The 18,642-nt window shown below is 35.9% G+C and overlaps 1 protein-coding gene across 3 annotated transcripts in view; it reads right to left on the bottom strand.

Annotated features, from left to right (window-relative positions):
- LOC150091123 (long-chain-fatty-acid--CoA ligase 4-like) overlaps nt 1-18,642 on the bottom strand; it is a 387,488-nt gene that overhangs the window by 160,793 nt on the left and 208,053 nt on the right. For all 3 annotated transcript variants that reach the window (XM_090374375.1, XM_090374358.1, XM_090374366.1), the window contains one exon: nt 5,687-5,751. In XM_090374375.1, the coding sequence (XP_090230501.1) occupies nt 5,687-5,751 (65 nt within the window). The remainder of the gene's footprint in view (nt 1-5,686; nt 5,752-18,642) is intronic.

Below are 18,642 nucleotides of genomic sequence, written 5' to 3'. Positions count from 1 at the left end.
ACTTCTTCGTACTCTGAGGCTTTAGCCAACAAATGTCTTTCAGACTAAACCATTGCACAACATCAGGCATCTCTCATATTGTGGAGTTATACTTCATAACAGGGTTGTCACTATAGCAACAACAGGGTACCTGCCCACCCACCGATGAGAAGCCAATAAGCATCGAAACACTGGCGTCTGGGTGGTGGTATGTGCCAAGAATAAGTAACAATAATCTTCTCCACAGGTGAAGCATTACTTAATCAAGGAAGTGCAATACCATGGCAACTTGTTTTGAAGGTACAATTAGATACAATTAAAACAATGCATTAAAACTACCTGGGTAGTATAAACAATGTGTGTGCATTAACCTATTCATAAATGAACTTCTTCGTTTACTGAGTAATTCAGAACTGCTCACAACCATCAGACGTTAACACTTAACATGGTCGACGTATCCAATTATGGATATCAATGAAAACAATTGCAATATGTCACTTCCATTATATCAAAATGTTTACACTAAAAAGGTTTTAGTGCTGAAAGCCTCTAACTACAGAAAATTCACTAATCAAACAAGTTAGTGCGTAGTATCATTTTAGTGTGTAATAAATCATTGAAGGTAGGTGAAATGGCATCGCTTTTCTGATATCTTTTATTGTGAATGCCTTCACGAGTTGCCCTGATATTGAACTACCTTCAACAGCAGATTCTCGAAAAGACAACACTGACTTAATAAGTAGCTAATAATAACTTAATAAGCCACTGGAGAGAAAAAGTATGCCAGCATTGCTTATTAGAGACAGTGCAATATCAGGTCAACTCATTGTGAAGGCATTTTTTTTCAATATGAGATGTAAAAAAAAAAAAGTCATTTCACCTAATTCGGTGGTTTACTACAACCTAAAATGTTATGCACTAACTTGTTCGATTACCAAAATGCTTATATTGTTTTATATTTTTTTAATATAAAAATATAAGAATTTCTATATTTAAAATGTATTAAGTAGGAAAACTTCATTATAATAATGCACTGTGTATTATTATAATTATTATCACTATGCAACTAAGAACTTCCAAAGGCTCAATATATCCTACATTATATTAACATTTAAGAATATACAAAGGAATTTACCTTTATTCAATCTCATAGGAATACTTCTTATCCTACTCTCCTATAATTTCAATGAATTAACAAATGACAATTTAAAACTGAAAATGTGTTCCTCACCTTCAGAGCCCACAAGTGATTCAATACACCAGGATCGCAGCCGAAGGCCCCAAATCTGACCCCAGAAATATCAAACCTCATGCAACTTCTAGTGATGGAATACATGTCAAAAAATGTGGCATTAAAATTTTTAATGCCATGTTTTTTGACAATGTCTTCCATCACTAGAAGTTGAATGGGGTTTGATATTTCTGTGGTCAGTTGGGTATTAGCATTAGTAGAGACATGTGATGCAAGAAAGCAAGCTTATGCAGCATCAGCAAAAAAACCCCACTCCCATTTCACTCCTCCGTTCGTTCGAAATACCTGTCCAGCTGAGCCTAAAATTTATTTAGGCTATCAACTTCCACAACAAGGGATGGAAGTCTGTTCCACCAACCAACTACCCGCTGGCTAAAGGCAAATGATGTGTAACATGTGTTCCCCACCTTCAGCCCAACATTGATTTCACTCAACATATGTTCTTCACCTTCAGCCCACAAGTGATTCCCCAGGATTGGGGCCTTTGGCTGCAATCCTGGGGCTGAAGGTGAAGAACACATTGAGTTTTAAATTGTCATTCATTAATTCATCGGTATTATAGGAGATCAGGATAAGAAGTATTCCTATGAGGAAACAGAATAAAGGTAAATTCCTTTGTATAGTCTTAAATTCTTTATCATATACTTTTTATGCAGGAAAGCTTTTTACATGGGAAAATTCCCCCATTACAATATACAGGAGTTTAAAATGAATTATTAAGAAACCAAAACTAGTACAGTAGAAAACTTCTTATGAGGGAATTTCTTATCCGGGTTCTACTGTATTTTAAAAACAAAGCTAGAGCAGTCCCTAGACTTTAGCTTTAGTCATTTAATGGACATATTCTACATAAGCCCTTATACCTTTCCTACAGTCCTGAATTAAATTTCTCGTTCCACACCCCCTTACAACATTGAAACTTTCTTCTTCATATTGGTTAATGTAGGATTCCCTCAAAAAATTGGTCTTTTAATTTAATTTTCATGTCATTTCATATACTTGCAAAATATGCTATGCAAAATATTTTATACCAGGTTTTTCCGTTAAGAGGCCCACCCAAATACAGGCCCATCTGGGCCTATATTAGGATTTTGTTTTCCAAATAGAAACCCATGGGCTTTTATTGGGGACAAATAATAATGCGCTTTCTCGTAACGTACCGTATATCGGCACTCTGCCGATATACGGTACGTTACTCTGCGCATGCCTGAGATGTCATTGCAATAGATGTGAACTGCGTGTCTTTAATCGTTGTCAGAATATTTAACCTAAAAATGTAAAATAAAAAGTCTAGTAAATGAAAATCATATACTATCCAGTAAAAACTACAGTTTGTGACACATTTAAAAGCGGGGGAAAGTCAAAATTCAATATCACAACAAACAGGCATTGACAGGAAAGATCTTCGCCGTTGGTTGCAACAAGAAGCACAATTATTGAAGCTGGTTAAAAAAAACGTAAGCACAAACGTCTTGGGGCGCAGGAAGAAAGGCGTTTTATTCCGAAATTGAGAAAAAAACTATTTGAATTTTTCAAAAAGGAACGAAATAACCACCAATCAGTTATCTATAACACATTGCGAAACTATATTTTCTCACCAGAATTTGGCCTTAAAATACCACCTGCTTTTAAAGTAAGCAACAAGTTCTTATTTGGATGGACCAGGAGACATCGGATTAGATCACGTAAAATAACTCATCATGGACAACTGGATAATCGCGATCCAAAGGAAATGCACGGACAAGTAAAGCAATACTTAATTCAAGTAAATAAAGCTACAGCAGGAATGACAAGTGATCGTGTTTTTAATATGGATGAAGCTCCATGTTACTTTGACATGGCAAGAGATTGCACTCTTCATTTTGTTGGGAGCAAAAATGTTGATGGTGCGGATACAGGGTTCAGAAAAAATCTGAGAAAGGAATGGAATAATTGGGTAAGACAAGAAACTGCTGAATTTATTCCAAAAGGATATAGAAAAAGACCATCTTACCAAAAGGTTGTTGAAATGGTTATTTCTACCTGTAATACAATCCAATCAAAATCAATTCAAAGGGCATTTGAATGTTGCGGCATTGCTGCAAATGGACAAGAAGTACCAGCGACCAATACATTAAATCAAAAATTGCAAATTATCCTTGAAAACAATCATGGACTTGAAATTGAATCTGATGATCTGGCTGCTAGGGATGAAGAATTAATGGAATTGGATGAAGACAAAAACAACAATTCTTCCACTACTAACTCGGATTAAGACAAAAACAACAATTCTTCCACTACTAACTCGGATTAAGACGAAAACAACAATTCTTCCACTACTAACTCTGATACAACAGGTTCTGAATGAAAATTACTAATATAAATAATTTTCTTCTTGCAATTATTATGTCTTATTTATTTATATTTTTTAAGATAATAAGAATAATTTTTAATTTCATACTGTTCTATTGTTGCAATATTTAAAATAAAAATAGCTTTTCATTAATCAAATAAATATTATTTCAAAATAAACCTGTTTCTGTTAAGAAGCCCATTGGCTTCTATTTAGGGACAACATGAGAACCTTAAAAATGCAAAAACCAAATACAAGCCCATGGGGCTTCTTAATGGAAAAACCTGGTACCTATTCAACTCTTTCAGTAAAGTTTAAATTAGATCCCCACAAACAAACACAATGATCTTAAAAACCACATATATACATAGGAATCAAATTAATCCTATCTGCAAAAGTAGGTTAATAAGGTGGTTAATGATAGTGATCAGGGTATGTGGCTGCAAAAAACTCTAGTACAAAAATTAGAGAAGTTGCAACTGAAGTTCAACATTGACAAATGCAAGATACTGCATAATATGGTAGCAGCAATCCCCGAAGTATTAGTAGTGGTATACAACGAAAGAATGCACACTTATGCAATGTCACCTGCTGATAATTGTGTATCCTGACATGGTCTCTAAGCAGGGCAGATATACTTGAATAGCAGGGTTTTGTCAATGATGTAATTATTCTACCATATGTGACATTGAGTACAGTATACAGGTCTGAAAACCTCATTTCAGAAAGAATGTGGAGCTGTTGGAATGGGTGCAGAGAACAGCAATGAGAACAGTGATCTTACCAAGAAAGGCTTTGGTTCTGCAAATTGTAGCATCTGGAATGGCTTTGCATTTCTGACTGATGTAAATGGATTGAGCAAAGCTCATGCTGATGGCATTGTTACTCTTGCTCAGAAAACACAATGTGGCATAAATTTAAATTAAGGAAGGATGTGTAAAAATTTGCTTTCAGACAGAGGATAGATAGTTGTTTGTTGAAACACACTTCAATCTGGTATTGTGGAAGTGGGCAGGCTGAATAAAATTGAGGAACTAGATAAATTATTAGAGAGAATGGGTAAGTGATGTGAAAAGTGTTTTCCTTTTTCTTTATTATTATTATTAATTTTTTTTTTTTTCTGGCTGATGCTGTAGCTTGCTTCCTTGCATCATTTGTTAATAACCAATTCCAACAACTTCACAATATGCTGATAAAAATTCTTAATTACTAATTTTGTTGGAAAAAATTTATTTTTGTTTTTTTCAATGGTTCATTTAAAGGACTTAAATGTATCAAGTACAGAAATTGTAGCATAATAAATGATCCCACCAAACTAACACATCAAGGATGATCAACTAGCCACCATTACACAAATTGCAGGCAGGTTTCATGCAGATTAGATCAAAATATTATCACTGTTTAAACTTTAGCAAAATTATTCAACCTATCATGTAAACACAAGGCTGTAAATAAAACATCACTCAAATATTCATTAGCTTTATACAGCTATTGTTCATATATCCTAACCCAATTAGGTATATAAAATCCACTCATTAATAAAAATATTACACCAGGTTTTACCATCCAATAATAATGAAATAGAAATACATAATTTCTGTTACATTCAAGCACAAAGTGGAATCTCTAAATAAAAACCCTGGAAGGGATAGGTCCTCCATATCACTTTTTGCATGAGAGCCAACAATAATCTTTATAATTCTACTGATTATGACAATATGATTTATGGATTACTTGATTGTGGTAGCAACCACCGAGGTTAAAAGTAAATTACATTTTTATTAACCATTTGAGTTTTTTTTTGCCAGCAGATATTGTAGACTGGTTGGTTCTCATGCAAAAAGTGATATGGAGGTATCCATATCACTTTTTGCATGAGAACCAACATATAGAATGTTTCAACAGTGTCTGTCCCTTCCAGGGTTTTTATTTAGAGATTCCACTTTGTGCTTGAATGTAACAGAAATTAGTTTACAGCTCCTTCCCTTCAGTTCAATCTGGAAACAAACAAAACAGTGAACTGCTACAGTGATACTTATTTATTTGTTTACATTAGCTATATATTAAGAGGAAAATAAAATTAATAGTTGCAAATCCACAATAATATTCACAAAGAAACATACCTTATCAGTTAGAGTAAAAGGTGATGAGTATCCAACAGGCACTCCAACACCAATGAAGAAACATTCTGTTAAAAATGTTAAGCAGTAATCAGAAACTCTTAAATAACATATCCTAGTCAATTTGGTTACAGTGCCTTAATGGCAATGTAACCAAGTTTACTACATTCTTGACTTTAAAGCAAGTGGCATTATAACAGAGGTTGATATTTTTTTAAATAAGACTGAATAATAGATATTTAATAATAAAATTTAATTAACAGATTTAAAATGAGACATAATTCACACATATGGTGTTAGAAAAATCTCTCCGCAGCAAAACTTTTGGCATTGTGAAACTAGTAAAATAGAATAAAAACAAACTTCATGATTTCATATTAATTTTATTTAAATATTAATATACTCATATAAAATGTTACAGAAGAAGTTGAATGAGTTCCATTATTCTGGTAGCATAATACAACATGTTTATTTTTGTTGTCATTAACATTTTCCAAACTATTGTAATTAGTATTAAGGTTTTAAACTCAAACTGTTGTAGACTTTTCCTTATAAATATAAGATTTTGCTAGATCAACAAGGAAAAAAAAAAAAAAAAAAAATCAAGCAACATCAAGTCAAGTGATTGTGATGGTCAAATCGCTGATAAAATTATTTGGTCTCCAAACACATCTATAGAATGTTTCAACAGTGTGTGGTAGTGCCACCTTGTTGAAGGTGTCCATTCATTATTTCTTATTCATTAAGCTGTACAAATCAAAGGGTACAATATTTCAGATCGGTACATTCAGAAGGTATTGTATCCCGAAGGAAAATAGGACTCAATTAGTGTGCTTGACACCACAAACCAAATGGAAATTCAAATTTCCTCATCACTTAACAGTGATGAGGAAATAGATACTACAGTTTTCTGATGTCCATAAATAACTGTTTTGAATTTGTGGAACCTAAAAGATGTAACACTTCATCACTATTTACAGTTTGTTTCACACAGTACATCAAACCTTTTCTTTAAATGAAATTCTGAAACCATGAACAATCAAAAAACTCTCCGGTCATCAGCCCCTAACTCCTGCACAGTTGTAATTTTGTACAGAAAGAATAAGTTTTTCTTGAAGCTATGCAAGTTGTAAAAACAGAAAGATTACTCTTTTGTGCCCATTTTCTCACCAACTTTGATTAGCTTTGCTGAACCGTACCAAAGATTTAACAACCTGTCCTCCACTAAATGCTTTGACTACAGTTCTTGTCACTGAACCAATTTTCGAAATTTATTTACAAAATGGGAAACGTGGAATGTCAGTATCTTGGAGCCTTTCAAAATTTCTGTATCATTGTTTCTGAATACTTGTTGCCTTCTTGAAAAACACTCAATTAAAAAAGCACATTCCTCGATCATTAACGTGCAAAGATCACTAAGAAGCTGACTCACAAACATATAGCAACACCGTGGACAGTGCTTTTCTAATGCCCTATAGTTATGACATTCCAGACTAAAAATTACTTCTCTTGAACACATAGCACAGCACACATTATTTACTTACATACATAAGAACACAAAAAATATATAGCATTATATATATATATATATATATATATATATATATATATATATATATATTTTTTTTATTTTTTATGAAAATCTCAAAAAAGACATGTTAGAACCTAATAGTACTTAGTACCGGGCACAGGTTGTAGGTTGAAAAGATGAAAGAAGATATTTGTTGACAGTAGACTTGAACTTCTGTAGACTGTAATTTTCAGGCTGTGTGAAGGGAGGATTCATTCAACTGCCGTTTTGTTCCAGAAAACGGCAGTTGAATGAATAAACAAGGAAGATGAAAAGTCGGTTCTGTGAGTTTGAAGTTGGACAGTAAATGGTTGTTGGCTAGCGGTGGCACGTGTTCGGACTGCTTTGAAAGAGTGGAAATAACAAAAGCCAATTCAGAAGAACAGTGCCCATAGAAGTATCTGTAGAAAAGATATGCAGCAGAAACAGTCTATGAGATAGAGACTCTGTTAGAGATGAGTCATTAATTAACATAACTGCCCTCTTCTGAATGGAATCTAGAAGCTTGATTGGGGCACCGCCCCAGATGTGGGAACAATATTCAATGGTAGGGCAAATTTGTGATTTGTGAACAGCTGTTTAGAAGAAAAGTAACGCTGGGAGCAAAGAGAAAGTTTTTTAGATGCAGAGGAAGCAATATTTGCAATGTGCTTGGTGACTCAGAATACAGATTAGAAGTCAGGGTAATCCCTAAAAGAGATATCATCTTGCCTAGAAATCGGAGTGTCCAAAGATAAGCACAGGAGCAGAAGAATCCTCTTTGCAAGATATAAGACAGGACTGAGCTTTAGAAGGATTGAAATCAAATAAGTTATCTTTGCCCCGTTGGATTACCTGGAGATCGGCATTTAAGCAAATGGTAGCAGATATTTGAGACGTTGAAGCTAATTGAGCACAGAGAGGTTTCTCGAAATGGAAAGTGGAATGCAATTGCTATTATCAGCAAAACTACCAATAGGATTTCCAGTCAATTTCAGAAGGTCATTAATATACAAGAGGAAAAGAGTGGGGAAAAGAACTGAACCTTGGGGGACACCAGCATTAGAGAGAAAACTAGATAACCAATTACAAAAAACAGTTGGCAGACCATAAGATGTAAGCTTGTTTAGAAGACCTTTCTGCCAAACACGATCAAAAGCCTTTGATTTGTCAAGAGCAACTGCTTGTTTTTCATCAAAAACTTTTCCATTGAATTTGTCCATAAGCCAGAATATCACCAGTGGATAGAAACCAACAGAATCCATACTAATGATCATTGATCAGACAGAAGGTTTCTAGATACTTTGGTTTGGCAGTTAAATGATTTCTCCATTACTTCAGAAAGAGTAGACATAATTGCAATGGGACAATAATTGGATGGGAGTGATTTGTCACCCTTTTTAGGAACTGCCTGGATAACATGAGCAAATTTCCAAGCAGAAGTTAAAACACGTTTGGAATAAGAAAGTGAAAAAAAAAGGTGGCAAAGAACAGCAGTAAGTTCAGGAGCACAGGTTTTGAGAACAAGTGGACAAGACATACCATCAGGACCTGGAGCTTTTTTAGCATCAGGATTCAACAAAATCCTTCTGACATCCTTTTGACGGAAGACCACAAGAGGCACTGAATGGAGTATGTTGGGAATGGTGGGAGGTGTTTTATCAAGATCATTAATACATGTGTTGGAAGGAAAATGGGATGCTAGAAGGTCTGAAGTGACAATAGAACCATTTGGTTTTGACAGAGGTGGGAGCAGAGATGGGCAAAAGGTGTGGCCAATTGCCTTGGCAAGAGACCAGCAAATAATTTGAGCAACTGAGATGAGCAATGATTGAATTAATCTATAACTGACTAAGCAGAAATGGACATCATTGAGATTAGAACTGAGACCAAGTGTTTGGGATATTCAGATCTTTTTGCAGATAAGTTTGCTCTATTAGTTTGACAATCCATGGTGTAATCAATAGTAAGAAAAAGTGAAGGGGGCATGCTCTATGAAGCAATGAAATTTTTGGATATGGATAAGTGTCACGCATGGTAAGAATATAAAGAGATCCTTGACATAACATGGCTTCGACAATGTCCCCTGCATACACTCTACTTGGACTCCCTCCAGTCATATCTGGCAGAGCAGAGGTAGCAAGATTATAAACTAGCTGATCCTGAAGCCTCCTGGAGAGTTAGCAATAGGTTCGGTCTTGCATACTGACTAGCAGCCAGCCTGCTAACACCATTTTAGAGCTGTACTCTCACTACTTCAAGCCTCCAATAAGAAAAGTGGTGGTATTGTAGCAGTTGATGAGTCATCTACCACCCAGTATTGCCTGGCAACACAGAGGGGCGGCATTCCTCCATGTGGTGTGGGTGCCACACCTCGAACCCTGCTTATGAACCTGCTGTTGGTCCACACCTGGGTGGTCATCCACAGCGTGCTTGTGCATAGGGGTTATACCAAGGATTACTAACAGTCCCACCATGAAGGTGCAAGCAGGGTATTTGGCTGTAATAGATGGGCCAGACTTTGCCAAAATTGGGTCCACTTGATTTGAGTGTCACATGAATATTCGTTCCATTAGCGTTTTAGACTCTCAAGTAACAAGTACAACTTGTCTGGCATACCTGACAGAATGTCTGTGACAGCCTCGAGGACCAAAGTATATTGCACAGTATTTGTATAGTATATTGCAAATTTAATAACAATGTATTATATAAAATGAATTTTATTTTTGTTTCTGACCTGAAGTGTTTTCCCATGTCACATTCCATTTTTGCAATGTGTGAAACAATATTATTATAGGTCTAGGTTTTTTTCTGAACCTGATTCGAAAAGCTTAGCTGCTTGAAGTGTTTCACTAGTAGTCAGAAATTTCATTTCTACATAATTTGTAATGCTTTCATCGCCATTTTATTTACCCATTTGATTCTTCACTTGGACAACAATGTCATTATCAAACCAGGAATAAGCACGGGTTATGTCTATAAGGGTTGAAAAGTTGATGATATTGTAGTGCAGCTATCATCTTTTAAGATGCACCAATAGCAATACTGCTGTGCATGTTGGTACTAATGATATTAAGAGTAGGAGCTCTGAAGACTTAATAAGTACAGGGCAATTTTGAAAAATTAGCATTAGCAAAGGCATATGATGCAAGAAAGCAATCTTATATAGAATTTAAAAAAAAATCTAATTTCGCCCATCTACTCGCTCCAAATGTTTGTTTAGTTGTGCCTTGAATCTATTCAAGCTATCAACTTCTACGACAGATGGAAGTTTGATCCAGCAATCAAACACACACACACACACACACACACACACACACACACACACACTGGCTAAAGGAAAACTTCCGAACATCTTTGCTAAAACTCTTTTCTCAATTTGAATTTATGCCCTCTCAGGCGATTATTCTGAGCAAGAGGAAGAATCACATCAGCATTGAGCATGCTCAAACCATTCAGGGCTTTATACACCTCAATCAGATCACTTTGCTGGTACCTAGTATCTAAAATGTTACAACTAGGATTAAATTTGAAAGTGTCTGCAATTTTTCCCAAGGCTGACAGGAGAAAGTACACAGTGGGCGCCTTGTTAATCTGTTTGGCCTAATGGAGAATGTACAAGGCTCACGGTGTACAGTTTATCTCAGCGTGATTTGTCCTTGTTAACAGAAGACTGTTTTTACAGTGATAAGATACACTTAAATGGAAGAGGTGCAAGAATATTTGCTGAAGATATGAAGGCACATTGTTAGATGGGGTTGGAAAATTGCTAGCTTTAGCATAGGCATTTCATGTAAGAAATGCAAGCTTATGCAGCATCAGCCAAAAAAAACTTATACTTGTAATGGCATCAGCCATTACAAGTATAAGAACGTTCTTGTTGTAGATGAGATTGTTTGGAATAACTATATTATCCTATGTGTATTCTCAACAATTACATTTATCATGGTAAATGTACTTATAGACAATCCATAGGAGTACCCATGGGCTCGCAAATTTCTAGCATAGTCTAATTTATTTCTATACAAATTTTGTATTATTACAAAGATCTTTATATTTGTGATAATCCAAACCATAATTTCCATGCATTTCGATACGTTGACGACATCCTGGTTCTGAATGTGCATTTTGAAATCATTGCAAAAACTATATATCCTACAGAACTCACCTTGAATAAAGAAAATAATGGTAATCAACATGCAAACTTCCTTGATTTAAATATTACTTTAAATAGTCCCCCCCACTTCACCATAATTTGGAATTATTTGATAAAAGAAGTAAATTTAATTTCAACATTATTTACTTAACTAATTGAAATTCAAATATTTTTATTAAGGTTCATAAAAACATCATCTATACACAAATTAACACTAAGCACATTACAAATATTGCTTCCTCTGCATCTAAAAAACTTGGTTTTCTCTTTCGCTCTCGGCGTTACTATTCTTCCAAACAGTTGCTCACTCTATAAATCGCAAATCCTCCCTGCCATGGAATATTGTTCCCACATCTGAGGTGGTGCCCCCAAAACCTCTCTTAGGCTTCTTGATTTTGTTCAGAAGGGGGCAGTTAGGTTAATTAATGATTCATCTCTAACAGAGTCTCTCCACTCGTTGTCTCATAGACGTACTGTTTCTGCTGCATGCATCTTCTACAGATACTTCCATGGGCACTGTTCTTCTGAATTGTGCTTCTATAATTCCTGCTCTCTCTCTCTCAAAACAGTCCGAACACGTGCCGCCACCAGCCAACATCCATTTACTGTCCAACTTCAAAACTCACAGAACCAACTTTTCATCTTCCTCATTTATTCATTCAACTGACGTTTTCTGGAACAACCTTCCTTCATACATATTTCCTGAAAATTACAGTCTACAGAAGTTCAAGTCCAATGTCAACAAATATCTTCTTTGGTCTTCTCAACCCACGGAACTAAGTACTATAGGTTCTAATACCTCTCGTGTTTGGGGTTTACATAAAAAAAATTTTAAAAAAAAATTATTCATCATGCAAATTTAAGCAGCAATCAGCTTTTCAATAATGCCTTAAATGGCCTTTATACTAAATTATGCATTAACGATATTCCTATTAACTTCATCAATCATAAAAATTATCTGCTTCCATCAAACAAAAATTTGGATTCACTATTTTTCATTTTGGTTAGGGCTAACCTGATACTTGTACAGCCGTATAGATGTAAATTTGAATGGTGGTATTTCCACTACTTTGAAAGTGAACACATTACATGACTTTCTTTCTGAACAATATTTATGCCTTTTCACTCTAAGTTTATTATCCATTTTAATAATCATTAACAATTTTAACAATATTCCATTTTCTCTGCTATTGTCTATGACATGTTGCTCACATTTTTTTCTTCTTCTCCAGTTCATTTTTTTTTTATTGTGTTATCTCAACTATAGAGGGCATCTAGTTCCTTGCACATATTTCTCTACTGAGCAACACCAAGTTGTCATAGCTTTCCTTCTGTTTATATTCCATGTTTATACTGATGAATAATTTTTTTTAAATTAAAAGAAAACCTAAAATTATTCAAAAGTTTGAATAATTTTAAGTTTTTGTTTACCCATCACTCGCGTTTGCCCATCATTTTCACAATTACTAAACGGGGTGAAAAAAAATTCCAATATCCCTGACAAAATTTATCATTTTGCGGTGTGATGGAACACAACACTCGATGCGACGACTAAAACAAATTAAATATTTAGTCTTTTTTTTTTTTTAAATTGGCGTCTTAAATTGTCCCGGTAAATCTAGTCTGCTGTACATATAAACATTATAAATAAAAATTATGAATAACACACAGACAGAGGATGAGATCACTGAATTATGACCACCTACCTAATACTTCGTAGGTTCTCCCTTTGCCCTCAGTACAGCAGCTATCAGACGTCGCATCGATTGAACAAGATGTGGAAGGTATGGCCAACCAAGCTCTGTGTAATGTGGTCAGCATTGCAGGTTTGGAGGCGAATGGTGTATCCAGATGCCTGATATGCCTTTCCATAATGTCCCTCAATTGCTCTATGGGATTGATATCGGGGGACTTCAGAGGCCAATCAATATGCTGGAAGTCAGAACTGTTCCTCAAATCATTCCTGTACAACAAGTGCCTGATGGCTCGGCGCATTGTCATCATCGCCATTCAGGAAAAGTGCAACATAGCGGGGTGTACATAGTCAGCAAGCAGTTGACTATAGTGGAGACCACTGATACGTTGTTCCACATGCACTAGGGATCCAAGTTCCTGCCAGTGAAACATTCCCCACACCATACAACCACCTCCACCAGCCTGCATCTTTGATACCATGCATGATGGATCAAGAGCCTCGTGTTGTTGACGCCAAATCTGTACAAGACCATCCACAGTGTGGAGTAAATAACCTGACTCATCCGATCAACACAGCTTCTTCCAGCCTTCTAACACCCAACTTGCATGCTCTTTGCACCATGCGAGTCTTTTACGCCGATGAACCTTGGTTAGGAGAGGATGCCGTAGGGGCCGTCTGCTGGTATAGCCCATATGTGTGATGTATTGTCATGCCAGCTATTGTTCCGGGTTGGCCCAGGTTGTATTGGGTTGTCAACTCTTCAACAGTGCCGCATCTCTTCGCCTGTATAAGTCGTTGGACCCGACGCTCCCCTTCGCAGTTTTGCCGCCATCGGGTCATTGTTTGACCATTTTAACACCAGTTCTGGTATACTTTAACTACGACAGCTCTCGAACACCCCACCAGTTCAGCCTTTTAGGAAATCAAGCATCCACAATCACTCTGTCCTTTATCAAAGTCTGATAAATCCTTCCTTTTTACCCATCACGCTCGGAATTTTACTACCTACTGAACCACTGACAACTTATCTCTGCCTCTGCTACTTAGAAAGACTAACTGTGCACTCTCATAACTCATGGAGTCAACAGGTCGCATTCAGTTTTCATAGGGGGGGTTCACAATTCAGTGATCTCTCTCTCTCTCTCTCTCTGTGTGTAATTACTACTGTAAACGTATAATTATTATCGTATAGGCATTCAAAGTGTGTTAAAACTTTAGCATAAAATTATTTGGCGGGCCACTGGCCCAAAAAGAACCTATAAAGACTAAAATAGCCTGTGCTAGAAATAAACATATTTAGCAATAAATAAAAATATAATATAAAATAACGACTGTGTGGCTAATTATTGATAATGGTATAAATTGACTGGCACTTTTTCAAGCGCTAACACCATTCAATTATATTCCATTAATACATAGCAAGGCTATTTGTTTCTGAATGTTATCAGCCTGTTTGACTTTGTCCAGATGTCTGTGACAACTTTAGGTTGTCAGACATTCTCTCATATATGTCAGACAAGCTGTACTTGCTACCTAGGAGTCTAAAACGCTGATGGAACTGATATTTGGGTGACATTACAAGTCAAGTGAACCCAATTTCGGTGAAATCCGGACAGTCTGTGACAACAAAATCCTCTGCTTGCACGTTCACGATGGTGGGACTGTAGTAATCCTGGGTATAACCTCCATGTACAAGCACACTATGGGTGACAACCCAGGTGAGAACCAACGTAAGAAGGGGTCGAGGTGTGGCACCCACACCACATGGAGGAATGCCGCCCCTCTGTGTTACCAGGCAATATTAGGTGGTAGATGACTCATCAACTGGTGCAATACCACCACTTTGCTTATTGGAGGGCTGAAGTGGTGGAACCCATGTTTAGTCTCTAGAGCCAAGTTCCGGTCAACCCTTCCCCATCTCTTCCATCATGCAGTATGACTGCTGACTTTTGAAGTTATGATGAACACCAAGGTGAAATCCAATCTTCCTTACATTTCGAGGATACAGCTATAAAACGGTGTTCGCAGGCCAGCTGCTAGTTAGTACAATGGACCGAACCTATTGCTAACTCTTTAGGAGGCTTCCGGATCACAAACAACCTTTCTAGTGTATAATCTTGTTACCTCTACCCTGCCAGAGAGTGACTGGAGGGAGTTCAAGTAGTGTGTATGTGAGGGGCATTGTCGAGGCCACTTTATGTCAAGGACTTGGGTGTATTCTTATGTGTACGCCATATCCAAAAATTTCATTACTTTATACAGCATGTCTCCCCCTACTTTTTCTTACTATTGAATACACCATGAATTTTCAAATTAATAGAGTAAGCTTATCTGCAAAAAAAAGTTCTAAACCTCCCAAACACTTCCTAGTTCATTTCACAAATATGGTCTCAATTCTAATCTCAATGACGTCCATTTCCACTTGCAGTCTGCCAAACTCATGTATGTACTTTTACTGACAGAATCTCAGTTATAGGTTGATTCAATTACTGATCATCTCAGATGCCCAAATTATTTGCTGTATGATTCCTTTTGCCTCAAAGGTGGTACTGGTGCATATGTCTGTTCTGATATTCCCTGTCAGACTTGGCAATTTGGAATCTACTCTAAGTTCTTCTCCGGCTTAAAATCTCTACCTCATTGCGTCAAATTCATCTGTTGTTCTCCCAATTCCACTAATCACTTGGAGCTCTGACCTCTCTTTGCAACTTGACTTTCTCCAGTCCAACTTCATTAACAGTGTGGTAATTTTCCTTGGTAATTTTAATGTTCACAACTCCAACTGGCTTCCGTTTTCTAGTCACACTGACCCAGCTGGTTGAGATGCTGAGTCTTTTGCAATTACTAATGGCCTTGCACTGATTGTCCATTTACCTACAAGGATACTGGACAATCCTAACCATACAGCCTCTTTTCATAAACAACTCTTCTAAGTACATGGTCGAAGTGAGTGGTCCTTTACGCACCTCAGATCACAACTTGGTGATTGTCCCTTCTCCAATGGAGCCTTTATCTCATGACTATTCCCAACCTCATATTGTTTGGCATTACAAGAATGCAAAATGAGATGACCTGCAAGATATATTTTCTTCTTTTCCTTGGTCAGATTACTGTTTCAAAACTTCTGATGTCAACATTTGCTCAGATCGTGTCAGCGAAATTATTATTGTAGGAATGGAATCCTTTATTCCACACTCCACTTTAAAATCTCGTCCTTTACCTAAACCTTGGTTTTCCAATAAATGTGCTAAGTCTGTTCAAGAGAAGAACGCTGCATATCTTAATTGGCTCTTTTCCAATTCTTCAGTTTCATTTTCTTGCTTCTATTTAAGGCCCAACCTTAAAGAAAGGGTTCTGGTATAAGCAAGTATTAGTAAAAATGGGTGTTAATACCATAAGCTTGTAGAGAAGAAGAGAAATCAAAACCATGTTTTACTAACACTTGCTTATACCAGAACCCTTTTCTTTTAAGGTTGGGCCTCACACTCCTAGTAAGTTCAGTATTTTTAATGAATTTTTCCTACACTTTATCTTTTACACTGTCTTTCCATTTTTTTTCTCATTCGTAAAACTATTAGTGTAATACGAGGGTGGTACAAACACTACGTCTATCCTCCTTTCTATCACTATTTTCGCCTTCTTGTGACCATCTTTTTCTCCCCTTCTCCACCCCAAGAATTTTACCATTCGCTATACCATTTGATTGTCCACACTTTTTCAATCAAACTTCACTGCTTTTTAATTGAATTTTAATTTTCGGCCATGTGAATTTAATTACTTTTCACCCTTTATGCACATTTGTATTTATTTTGAAGTACATTGTTAACTTAATTTTTACACTGCGTAGGGACTACCTTGTCTACTAGTATTACAATAAAGGCCGCATATTTGCTTCCCCCCCTTTTCTAATACTACAGACAAGTTTGAAATCGTAGTGCCTGATACATGGTCAGGAGTAGTGCCCTGATGAATTTCCTGGCTAGGTATCATATTTTCATTTACTATATTCAGATTTTGCATATTTGCCATCCCCTGATTCAACCTCTTGATAAGTAAGTAAATAACACTAAATACAGTGTTATTTAGTTATTTCTTTGTTATTGTTATTTATTATTATTATTTTTTAGTTTTATTTTTTGTACAAATTTTTGTGTATATTTTTGTATATTGCTTGCTTTCTCAATCCCTGTTCATTTTTGTACTAAGTTTTTCAAATTCTTTCACCTGTTTAACCACTACTTCGCTTCCACTTTCGACTATCCCCTAAACTTCTCTTATTTCAGGCACCGTGTGTACTTTTGATTTTCACAGACACTTTATTTTACAAACCACATATTTATATATGATATATATTTATAATATATATCATATATATTATAAATATATATCATATATATGAGTACAATAGTGATTGTAGTGTACCGCAAAATTTTAGTCTTGAAAATTGTGCCACAACAACTAAAAGAGTGAAAGGATATCATGTATCCTTTCACTCATTTTAATCTAGAAGCAGCTATATTTTAAACGATTAGGAGTGACAGTTACTTGAGATTTAAGTTTTGTAGATAATATCAAAAGCAGTAATCAGTGTACTGTGTATAAAAATTTTATGATTTAGAGGCTAATTTGATTTTTTAATTAATTTATTTAATTTATTTTTTTGTGTTAAGAGAAACTGTTTGGAATTAAACATCTGTTTCCTACAACATGCATACACCATCCTTTTACAGCAGTTGAAAATTCCTAAGTAATTAGGTATTTTCGAGATAATGAGGAACCTTATTTATATGACATTAATAGCATACTTTACAAACAACTTAAAAGGACTATGCATAAGATCAAATAAAATGATTAACAGGAGAGACTGCTTTTACAGGGATGGGATACACTTAAATATAAGGGGGTGCAAGAATATTTGCTGATGCCAACGAGACAGTGAATGAATGCAGAATTGGAATTTAGGGAGTACAATGTGTACAGGAAGGGATATGCTGTTAGTGAAGAAACACAAAATCTACGGAAGTGCATCCAGTTCACATGGATGGACAGTGCAAAGTTGAGTCAGTTTGGTGTGACATAAGCAGCACTGGGAAAGTGAAATTAAGAGTAGGAGTGTGTCACAGGCCTAGAGAGACTGATTAGTATAATGAAATCTTGAGAAATAGTGTGGGGCAATAAATCAGATTGTCTTATAATGAGGAATTTTAAAATTATTAACTGGAACTTCTGGGTTGCTCACTAGCACACTATCAAGACTCTTTTGGATTTATTGGATGATTGTTTTCTATAGCAGCATTTTCGAGAGGCAACCAGAAGGAGTAATACTCTTGATCTGAAAATCAGTAGTGATTCTTCATGCATTAAGAATCTGATGATAAAGGAACTACTAGGTGGCAATGATCACAGTGTGCTGATGTGGGATTTACTCAAAGATGTAACTACCATCAGGGATAAAGGGAAGGGTTTTTCCTTTTGTAAAGATGACTACAACGGTCTGAGACAGTTTTTAAAAAATTCTATACAATGGAATTAACTGATGTTACCAATGGCAAATTCTA

The sequence above is a fragment of the Mastigoproctus giganteus genome, chromosome 1 (genome assembly GCF_048544385.1).
Source record: "Mastigoproctus giganteus isolate SK-2022 chromosome 1, ASM4854438v1, whole genome shotgun sequence".
NCBI lineage: Eukaryota > Metazoa > Arthropoda > Arachnida > Uropygi > Thelyphonidae > Mastigoproctus > Mastigoproctus giganteus.
Note: the sequence above shows the minus strand (reverse complement) of the source record. Positions and strands in the feature narration are given on the sequence as shown.